The following is an 11,616-nucleotide window of genomic DNA, read 5'->3' on the forward strand; positions in this document are numbered from 1 at the left end:
ACAAAAGAACTCATCCCACACAAAGTCACCATATTTCCATGCATCAAAGAGGTGACGTTACGGTACTGAAATCAGCACTACACAATGTGAGGCTTTCTCTTTTATTTAGCGCAGATCAAAGGCTCTCACTCGGCTTGCCTACTAACAATCACTTAGCTCCCTCGCCTTGTGTGATTTGGTCCTGCCTGATGAAGGCGAAGCTGAGTTTTTACAACACTCAACCACACAGGCTCTTCCCTTCACCACATAAAAATGGCTCAAAATATGCCAACATCTGCAAACATTTGAAAAATCTTCCTCAAAGTCACCATGGGGAGAGTTGATTGGCTTGAGCCATGATAGGAGGCGCCCTTGCTTCTCCACGAACATCAGTGGCTTTGTGTCTCTGCCCGCCTGTCACTGCACTAAAGGGTACGAGTGAGAAGGAATTCTTTAAATCTAAGTTGATATCTGGCCAACAAGCTTCATGACTTTAATATTTCATCTGTCAATCTTTATGTAAACAATTCAATCCCGATAGATTCACTTGCACAGTGGCGTTTTTGTGATTTAGCCTCACGCACACTCACAAGATTGCTTTTGCTCATGCATGCATGAACAAAGCATGGAAACTCACGCAAACACTGAGCGAACACTTTAAAGAGTATAACAAATTAATGGAAAACACAACTGCACCCAAAGCTCAGTCATACTTAATCAACAAGAACGCTGACTTCAGAAACCTTTGTAGTTCAGCCACAAGTGAAAATAGTACAGTGGTGTTGCAAAAGTTTTCACAGACCCCTGGAGTTTCTCCCATTTTGTCACAAAGCAGCCAGAAAGTTCAATATTTTCATAGGATTTATGTGACAGATTATCACAAAGTGTCACATTACTGTAGAAAACATAGCTTTCTTACATTTTTTGCAAATAATAAAACAATATGCATTTTTATTCAGCGTTACTCTGAAACCCTTAGATAAAATACAGTGAGAACTACTGCCTTTAAAAATAAGCTAATTAGTAGAAATAGCCCAGTTCTGTAAAAGCATCAGCGGTTTAGTTGGTGAACAAAGAGCAAGATCAATACCAAGAACACAGCAGAACGAGTTCCCAAACCAGGTCTTTATGAAAGAGCATCTAGAATAAAGAATTTTTAAAAGGAAGCCATACGGAGTTATGTTTAAAGTTTTAAACAACCCATTCAGGGGACAAATGAAATCTGTGTAAGGAACTGCTCTGGTTGGATGAAACCAAAATTGAACTTTTTAGCCTGCAAACAATACAGTCTGTGATTAAAAACAAACACTCCCCACTGTGAACCCTGGGGATGGCAGCATCATGCTGTGGGGATAATTTTCTTTAGTAGGTACAGGGAAGCTGGTCAGACATTATAGGAAAATGCAACACAATTCTGGAAGAAAACAGGTTAGAAGCTACATAAGATGACGCAGAGGTTCACGGTCCAGCAGGAGAACAAACAAACAGAACTACAATGAAAGTCCAGATATATATCCATTTGAGAATTTGTGAAAATACTTAATTGCCCGTTTCCAACTTAAGCCACCTTATAAGGAAGAACATTTTAAAAATTCAGTCTTTAGATGTACAAATCTGACTCATCCTATAGACTTGCAGCTGTAATTACAGTAAAAGTGATTCTGCAGCGTATTGGAACAGGGGAACTATAAAAGCAATGCATCCCACAATTAAAATTTTGTTGTAAAATACATTTAAAACCCTTTGGTTAAGAACTTGTACTCCAAGAACCAAGACCAATAGACCGACTTTCAGCAAAGCAGTTGCATTTAGCAAAGTTGTTCCTTTTTCTGACAGGTAAGAACTCTGTCGCCCAGAATGCTTTTGAGGATCTGGCCCATTATGAATTTGTGGCTCAGCTGAGGAAGGCCTCAACCTCAGCCGGTGTGTTGGACCACCTGAACCATAACGGCACGTCGGCTGTTTACCCTCCGAGCAGCAGGCACGATGAGCTCCCGCCTGCCATCTGGTCGCCAGGAGCTCAGCACTGCTCACCTGAAGGAGCAGGTACGCTGACAGAGAAAGCTGCGGCGATGCTAAATTAAACATTTTTAACAGTAGATGTCAGTGGTTTCTTTTAAAAATTTTGTTGTCTAAAAAGAAAAAAAAAAAAAAGGCAGTCACAGGCTGATAGAAAACTGTTGTGTTAATGCAACTATCTGATCGTAAATGCTTATGCAATTCTGAGAAAACGGAAAAACCAAACGAGTGTTTTTTTTACATGTTGCGTTGTTTATTGCTTCTGATTTACTAAGGAACTTATCAGGTACTAGAAAATTGACTCATTCAAATGGAAGCCATTACTTAATTTAGCTACTATTTTTTTCTCTTAATTCTATATGAAGCACATCACATTTATATTTGGTATTGTGCCATACCATGCTAACTTACAGTCCAATATCTTGTCTACAAAGAACACAAAATATATGATTAATGTTCAGTTTCTCCATGAAGAATAGATGGGAGGTCAGAGATATCTTCACATACATTACTCTGCTCACACCTATAGCACATTAATGAAATATTTATTTTTGATTCACAAGCTGTGCTCTGAACACAAAACATAACATGCAAAAGCAAACTGTGTTTAATCGCTTCAAGATTTGAGTTAAAAACAACCCCTGGTGCTAAGAAGAGAAATTTATATCCAGATTACTGTGCTTGGGGGCAATGATGTCATTTAATTTTAGATGTTTAATGATGTATATAAACTGTTCTTTTTACTAAAATGTTTGTGAATTTCAAAGACAATAATTAGGTTCACAAGTTTGAATTTGTTGTGTTTTTTATTTAATCCACGCAGGATTTGAAGATGATTAATTATCATATTGTTTATCATTAACTCTGGAAAACAATATTGTAGTAATAGTGATTTGTGGTTATAACTCTTAATTGGTGATGTTTGCAAACCCCAAGGACTGACAATAGGGTTGGAATTAATACTGTTGGTTTCCTGACATCATGAAGAAATATCCGTGTTCAGAGAATATAATTATATACAATTATTCTATGCTGTATTGCAGCACAATTGCACTACTTAATAAAACTGTTGTATTTAAGTGAGTTACACAGATTTTCAGCTGGATTCATTCTCTCCAGAAGTTGCTCCTTAGAAAAAACTGTTTTGGTGTGTTTAAAGTTCATTAATTTGTCTTTCTAATATTTTCCTTATTTTTAAACCATTGAGTTAATTGTGTGTTTCTTTACCTTACCTCAGCTTCACTACTTTTTATACCTTTAACAAAATGGAGTTGGATTGTATATCTGTATCAGAAAATGTTATCTGACATCAATTTATTTAACAGATAAATTGATTACTCTAAAATAATTATTATTAATAATAATTGATTAGTAATTTCTTAAGCAATTGTTGGCTGTTTCAATCACAAACATCCTTTAACATATTAGTCACACTGAGTTGGATGCTGGCCTCATCATGCTGTTTTTGTGGCTGACAAGTATTACTGTAAAGCTCAGCTGAAATAGGTGGGTGCTGTGAGTAAAGCCCCCACTTACTAGTGAACTAAAACTTCAAACCAAACGTTTCTCACTGGCCAGATCATAGCGGAGCTATGAGCAATCTGTGTTTAATTTTATATCTTTCACAGTGTCATATGTTAGCTGAATGCAAAGTCATCATTAAAAGCAGAACATATTAATGTTGGTCCAGAAAAATAAATGTTGGTCACAGTGAAGTATTTACAGCCCTAACTGTTTTTTACACTCTGTCACTTCACAACAACAAATTTCAATGTATTGTATTATTGATTGTTATATGAAATTGTGAATTAGATGAAAAAATAATCTGTTGATTTTTTTAAACATAAAAATCTGAAAAGTTGTTCATTTGTAGAATTCTTACATATAGTTCGAGGAATGTATGTGTCAGATAAAACATACAGAAGAAATGCTCTGGTCAGATAAGACAACAGCTGGAGGTTTATGAGTTACATGCAAAAAGCCCGGTTGCAGAAAAATAACTCTGCACACCACTTTGAATGCACCTCCTTAATGAAATGTGGTGATGGCAGCATCACTCTGTTCATGGTTGAAGGAAGGACAGGTGGAGGTAAGTACAAATCTAAATAAAGAAAACCTGTTAAAGGCAACAAAAGACATGAGACTGGGGTGTGGGTTCATCTTTGAGTCAGACAAACAGCCAGTGCTGCAATAAAATGCTTTAGATCAAAGCATATTGGTCGAGTCGAAGTCAAAACACCTCAGAATTTGTGACAAGACTTGAAAATTACTATTATTTGGAATCTCCATGCATTCGAGAAGAGGAGCTATTTTACTGAGAAGAATGGCCAGAATTAGTCTCATCCTGTGCAAAGCCAGTAGAGACATACTAGTAGAGGTGTTAAGCTTTGCAGCAGTAGGATGTAATATTTACTCAGAGATGCAATATTTGTTACATTGTTTATTCCTTTTAAATAAATAAAAATCATGTACATACACATAACTTTTACTTCCACTTCACAATTATGCACCACTTTATCTGGATTCACTATATAAAATCCCAATGAAATACATTGAAATTTATGGCTGAAAGGTTTGGACAGATTAAATGGGGACTAATACTTTTGCAAGGGATTGTATATCTAAAATCTGTGACAGCTGTGAGGATATGAAGAAGTTTCTCTGCTGCTCATTTCATCTAACCACAACCTTAACAGCTCTGCATCTTGAAATAATGCTAAAAATGCACATTAAAGCAAAACAAAAAGAAGAGAAGAAAGGAAACAGAGAGAGGAGCCCCGAGACCACAGGACTGTAGCCTAGAGAATATCATTGTTAGACATTTAGGACTTGTTTGAAAGGGCCAGCATTTATGATACCTAGAGTATTAAAAAGAATTGCCATTTTGATATAACATCTTTCATACACATCCTTATGGTGCCTTGATTTTGAATGATTAAATTGAAATATCGCGTAATGCCTATATTTCATTTTTAGCCCATATTGTGAAAAAAGCCGTTATCAAGGGAAAAAAAAAGAAGAAAATAAGTCAGTTGGTGAAAAGGCAATAAAAAACCCCAAAGAACGATAGTTATGTTTAATGCACATGTGAAATGTTAATCTGTGCGCTTAAAATGCCGTCTCTCTCCGGACTGCAGATGAAGACCGGAGCCAGCAGGCCTGTCCGTTCTGCCACAGGATGTATCCGCGAGGAGCCTCTTTGAGAGACCATGTCAAATACTGCCAGGAGAGGGAGGGGGGTCACATGGTCTGTCCGCTCTGTGGATACACTGCCACCCTTAGGTCACAGATGGAGCGGCACCTCGCACTTCACAACCAAATCCAGGACAAGGTGATACACACACACGCACACGCCTGCACACAAATAATCTTAAAGTCTTGAACACCAGTGAAGCATCTCACAGTTTCCGCATGTTGTAGTGATTTTGTGCATTTTGTTTATATTTTATAAATCCTTACATAGTCTAAAACTGATCACATGTTCCTGTCATCCTAGAGTGCCATCGGTTTGGACCAAAGCATGGAGACGAGGAAGTTCAAATGTCTGGAGTGTGGGAAAGCATTCAAGTACAAACACCACCTCAAAGAGCATCTTCGCATCCACAGTGGTGAGCTACAAAATAAGATCAAAACATCTCCACTCGCCCTTCATTTCGCCATTGTTTCCACTGAACTGCTAACCGTTACTTACTGCCAGAATTATATGGTATGAAATTATAACCAAATGGATGTGTAATAGGAATGAGCTTTACGTGATTCACGGCAGGACAAGATAATTACGGAAAAAAGATTATACCCCACTCTGAAGGTATTTTCAACTCACTCTTTGGCATCTCTGTGTTTAGGTGAGAAGCCGTATGAGTGCTCCAACTGCAAGAAGCGTTTCTCCCACTCTGGCTCCTACAGCTCTCATTTAAGCAGCAAAAAGTGCCTCGGTGTGGGAGGGCATGTCGGGGGAAACATGGGGAGTGGCAGCGTAGCATTTAACGGACACAGTCAAAGCGCCTACCACCACTCACTTCCAGCATCTCCCTCTGCTGGTGGGGGTAGATCCAGTAATGACCACAGCTCGCTGTTAGCTTTACAAAACCAGGACAGTATCAGGTCCTTGGGTCACTTACCAGCAGATTCTCACCAGCAATCCCTGCAGGATTTCCATCAGAGCTTCCCTGGCACGTCTGATCCAGGTAGACTGTGGGATCGTTCACCGGAGCTGTCTCTGAGGAGCGGTATCATTAAAGGGACGACCCTGTTGCCTTATCTTCACTCTGGCACCAAGTTTGACCAAATGCTGCAGGAGATGCTTCACAGAGATGTAAAGATAGAGCAAGACAAGGAAGAGGTAGAGGAGAGGAGGGTGGTCTATAATGGAAGAGGGCTTGAGAGGAAGATATCGCCCGACAGGAGAAGAGAAGTGAGATCAGGTGAATCAGAAAGAGGTGCATTTGGGGTGATGTGTCGTTGGTGCTTGCAGCCCTTTCCAAACATGGCCGTTCTTCTACAGCATGAACACAGCCTCTGTAAGATAAACAGAGAAGCAGTGGAAGCTACTGACAGTTTTCGAAGGAAAGACCTCTCCTCGCCACCTTTATTCTTCCCCAGATCGGCTCTCCATGCAGAAAACACCAAACCAAGTGAAGTAACTAATGGATTTTCCGGAAACAAGTCCCCTTCACAGAAGCCAAGCTGCCAATCTGTCCCACAGCAACTTTTAGTGGCAATGCCGTCTCCTCCTCGCCATGATGCACTGTCTTCTCGCATGTACCTGTCCAGCCAGGATAAAGGTAGTCCAAGCCATCAGTCCCCAGGGATGTCATCCCCTAGAGGCAGGAAAAGAGTTCCCTCTTCAGGCTTCAATTCTCCTGTCTGCATTGACATCACTAGCGGTCCACCTGAAACCTTGTCTCCTCAAAAAGAAACTAGCAGTCCATGGTCCACACAGAACGAACCACTGGACCTCTCTCTACCGAAGCAGCTGTCAGAGCAAAATAGAAGAAATAAAACTCTTAATGGGATCTCAGGGAGAGGAGAACGGAGAGAGCTTAGGACCCAACTAAGCAGACCAAGTCCAACTTCACATATGCCCCTTCAGCAGTACCCCATGCTCAGCAGCACTGGTGCTCCAGTGTTTGCAGGCTCAGTATTCAATGGGTTTAACATATTCAGCCAAACTGGAGTAGGTCTTCCACTTCATGAGGGCATGATACCAACTCCGTACAGCAGTCAGGCAACTAACAGTCCTAGGTTTCTCTCTCCTATGGCCTACATGATGGAGGCCAATGCAGAAGCTGTGCTGAAAAAGATCTACCAGGAGAGGCAAAGTTTTATGGTGAGAATGTCTTTCTTTTCATTGAAATGTGAAAAATATGCTCAAAATGCATATTGTATTTCATTCCAAACCAAAAAAGCATATGTATAAATAATATTGTCATGCTGTATAATTGTTATTTATCCAGGGTGAGGTGTTAAACCGTAGTTCTCTGGACTATCTCTCTTTAACTGATGAGGGGTTTGAAGGAGATGGAGGACCAGGCAGGAAGAGGCTAAAGAAAACAGAAGAAGGACTTTATGCTTGTGACATCTGTGAAAAAACCTTCCAGAAGAGCAGTTCTCTTCTCCGACACAAATATGAGCACACAGGTCTGTAGCACAAACTGCATTTGTAAAGTCACCGGTGAAAAGAAAACTTCAATGACTTATCATTCAAGTCATTAGAAAAATGATCTATCCCTTTCCTACTTCCATTTTAATTCAAGTAAGAAAACAGCTGCCAGATGTTGTTATTTAATAAACTTGGTCATCATTAAGCATGTCCTACTCTTTAAAAGCAGGAAATTTGGCACTTTGCTGGTCTGGAGCATCTTGGTTCAAAATTTTATCCCAAATCATGTCATGTTCAGAGAAATTAGAAAAAAACAATATCTCTATTTTAGCCTCACATGTTAGATATTAAAATTAGTAGAAGTACAATTACCAAAAAAAAGAATGACAAAAAGTATCTTGTTTGGAGAAGGAATTTTGGAATCTTCAAAAATATATATGACAGTATAAATCAGATATGCAAATTTGCATCTAATTTTACCGTAAGAAATCTTAAAAAAAAGTGTTTTGAGCAGACCAGACCTTCTTCCTATCAAAAAAAACCACTGGTATGATTATATGGGCCACTTTTAAAAACACAAAAATTTGTACCAAACCACATCCACCCATGTTGTACCGCTCAGTGGAAACGCGGCCTAAGTAAACATGTTAAGCAAAAACCAAAGTTATATCAGCACAAACTCTCTATACCAACTATTAAGCATAGTGGTGGATGGGTGATGATTTGGGCTTGTTGCACAATCCTGCAGTCATTGAGTTGATCATTAACTCCTCTGAGATAAAGTTTAAAGCTTCTGTCTAATCTCCAACAGAATGGTTGAAAATCTTTATCTATAGTTATCACAAGTAAAAATTTTGTTTTAGGGTATAGTTTGTTTTTTTATGTGATTGTAGGTAAAATTTCATATCTGCTTTAGATTATTACAATACTTATTTAAAATTGCAGAAAGAACTGTTTTACATTTTCGGAACTTTGCTCTGTTAATTGTTAACAAAGAAGAGAAATACTTGACTAAATCTGCAACTTCACCAAACAGCTGTTTAGTTTAATAAAACAAAACCAAAATAGAAAAGGCAGCATTGTTTACAGGTGCTTTTACTTCTAAAGTCCAAGAATAGCCAAGATATATTTAATTTATTTCTAAATAGTTGTATGCATCATAAGCCAGCTCATAACCCATGCATGAAACCACAAGTGGGTAGAGAGCTTAAGTATGTGTTTATGCTTTATGTAACAGCCTGACTGGCAAATAGTCCAAAGTTTGATGTTACACCAATATCAGCAGAGATTTTACAAATTGTTTCAGAAAGTGTTTTTCACTAAAAACTACTTTACTTTACTTTATTCAAAAAAACTAAAGGTTCAGCCCTTTACTTGTTTTGAAAAAGTTAATGCACCCATTCTTTTTTAAACAGAGGCAACTCCTTTGTATTGTTTCAGGCAAACGTCCTCATGAGTGCAAGATCTGCAACAAGGCCTTCAAACACAAGCACCACCTGATCGAGCACAGCCGGCTGCACTCTGGAGAGAAACCCTACCAATGTGACAAGTGCGGCAAACGCTTCTCCCACTCAGGCTCTTACTCCCAGCACATGAACCACCGCTACGCGTACTGCAGCAAAGACCAGGATCTGGACCAGGATCATGAGGACATGCCTCTCACCCCGGGAGCTGGCAGCAGTCTGGTAGGCAGCCTAGGTGAAGACAAATCTCTGTCTGCAGACGACCCACACATGGCCCACTCCTTCCTTAGTGACTCCAGCCTGGATGGAGCTGCGGACACTCTGAAAGAGGGGGAGGAAGAGGAGGAAAGAGTTAGGAAAATACATGAAGGTCTGTTGGAAGAAGCAGAGGAGCTGGAAAGTAGCCCCAATGAAGGGTCGCCCACCGGGGAGAGTGAATTGCAAAATAAGCTTATTAACTGTGAAACAGGAAATCATATTAACGACACAGAGAACCAAATGTGGGACAGAGACACCGAGGACCAGAATGGAGGCTTGGATAAATGTGAAATGAACATGGATTTAACAGAATTACCTAGAATATTAATTTAACATGACCTTAACAAGCTTTAAGACTTTTAATTTTATATATTCCTACATAGAGTGTTTTTCTTGTTTTTCATGACAGAATGCACAAAACACCAATGATTTTGTGGCCTTAAATGGATGAAGCCATGCCAGTTATATTTGTGTCAATGCAAATGACAGTATTTTATCATGTTCAATAGACTTCAGTTACTTACAGTGTTATTCCAATTGTGTTTTTTTGTTTGTTTGTTGTTTTTTTTTAACCCAAATGGGTTAACTGAACTAAAGTTACGTCACATATTCGGATGTGGCATTACATAAATCTTCAATGCTTGCTGCTCCCTTTTGCACATTAAGTAATACTCGTACATACATGTTTTTAACCTTAAAACAAAAGTTTTCTGTCTGTAACAGTTATGTTGGTGTTCATTTAATGTCTGACCAAAGCTTGAAAAAATAATTTCTGCTCTTAATAAGTGCACAAAACATTTTCTATCTTCTGCTATTTTATGTGAGATCCCACATTTTTGTTGTGACATATAGTGTTTGCTTCAATCAAATTGTGTGATTATATATACTGAAGCTGACTACCTTGTTTGCTGTGAAATCCCAAAAAAAAAATAACTTATTGCCAGGTGAACAACGGTTCTCCGTGGCCTCAGTCAGTCATCTGTTAAATGTTATAAACATGCAGCAAAAAAGAGGAACAACTGGAAGGTAGCTGTTTATTCATGCTTCAAACAAAAAGCAGTGGCCTGCACCTTTGTAAGCATTTGCCTTACTGGGAAGACAGTCATTTCTGCATCTTTGCATAAGATGTTAACGGGGGCAAAAGATAAACATAGTGTCCGGGGGTTTTTCCCCTTCAGGCATCAGATACCTTTTGGAACGTTTTACCGTTTGTTTGATTATCACAAATCCATCAGGTCCAAAGACATCTGCAATTTCTTGTAATAATTTGCATGCGCTCCGGCCTATTTTTGCAGTAACAGAGCATTAACCTGTCAAACACTTAAGCTTTTTGACGAGGTGTGGCAAGAGGGTCAAGATTCAGGGCGCATAGATCAGTTTTAAACTTCCTCTTTCTGACTGCGGTGTAGTCAACGTGAAAAGTGCCTCAGATGTACTCAGACAACTGTGAGTAATCCGAAAAAGCCTTCGTACGATGAGACTTTGCAGACAGTGGTGCATGAGGTGTGACTAAGCTTGCAGCGCTCATGCATACTGCGTGCCAAAGATACTTCTTGTTAATATATGTGTGTGCGTACGTATCACCAAAGACATGCATATGTGACACACCAACTGCTATGCTATCCTTGCATAGTTCCTCACCTGTTATCTTGTAGCAAAAGAACAGGCAAATACAAGTTTCACATTCACTCAGTTGCTGCACACCTTTCTATGGGTTTCTTTGTAAAAGGTATTTTTTTCACATCCATGCAAGTTTTATATAAACTTTTTATATGTATATATTTTCATTTTTGTAACAGAAATATACAGAATTTGTCTTGAAATTCTTGTGTTTCATTTATTTTTCTAATTAAAAATGACAGTTTTTGCACAATTTGTCCTGATTTGTGATTTAAGATCCAGATGTTATAGAGGGAGACGATCTTAAAAGCATAAATTAGACTTTTACAACTTTTTCCCCTTTAAATTCTATTCAGGAGTGGAGCCCTTGTCTGAAATTGAGGTAACTGTAAAAAAGCAACAGATAATGCAGGTCAAAATCAAAGTCTGCAGCTTAAATTTTATTTTATAAAATGAATATTTATAAGGTGATTTATCCTGTGAGGTGCAGAAAGTCAGGAGAATTGTCTGAGAGGAAGCACCATAGAGTTAACACACTGACATCCTGTCAAGTAATTTAAGAACATTCTTAGGTGTGTTCAGTCTTTTTGTGATTTGCCATAGTGACTGCTCATGACAGAAACTGTAATTTCGGACAGGGCATTGTTACAGTGATGTGCACAGGCATGCATTAGC

At 38.8% G+C, this 11,616-nt stretch overlaps 1 protein-coding gene across 1 annotated transcript in view; it reads left to right on the top strand.

Annotated features, from left to right (window-relative positions):
• The window catches only part of LOC114135399 (zinc finger E-box-binding homeobox 2), a 39,792-nt gene extending 28,598 nt beyond the window's left edge, over nt 1-11,194 (top strand). Inside the window, exons 3-8 of the mRNA XM_028002671.1 lie at nt 1,816-2,025; nt 5,136-5,329; nt 5,495-5,606; nt 5,844-7,327; nt 7,455-7,638; nt 9,041-11,194. Of these exons, the coding sequence (XP_027858472.1) occupies nt 1,816-2,025; nt 5,136-5,329; nt 5,495-5,606; nt 5,844-7,327; nt 7,455-7,638; nt 9,041-9,654 (2,798 nt within the window). The 3' untranslated portion in view covers nt 9,655-11,194. The remainder of the gene's footprint in view (nt 1-1,815; nt 2,026-5,135; nt 5,330-5,494; nt 5,607-5,843; nt 7,328-7,454; nt 7,639-9,040) is intronic.
• The last annotated feature ends 422 nt before the right edge of the window (nt 11,195-11,616 follow it).

This window comes from Xiphophorus couchianus, chromosome 20 (assembly GCF_001444195.1).
Source record: "Xiphophorus couchianus chromosome 20, X_couchianus-1.0, whole genome shotgun sequence".
NCBI lineage: Eukaryota > Metazoa > Chordata > Actinopteri > Cyprinodontiformes > Poeciliidae > Xiphophorus > Xiphophorus couchianus.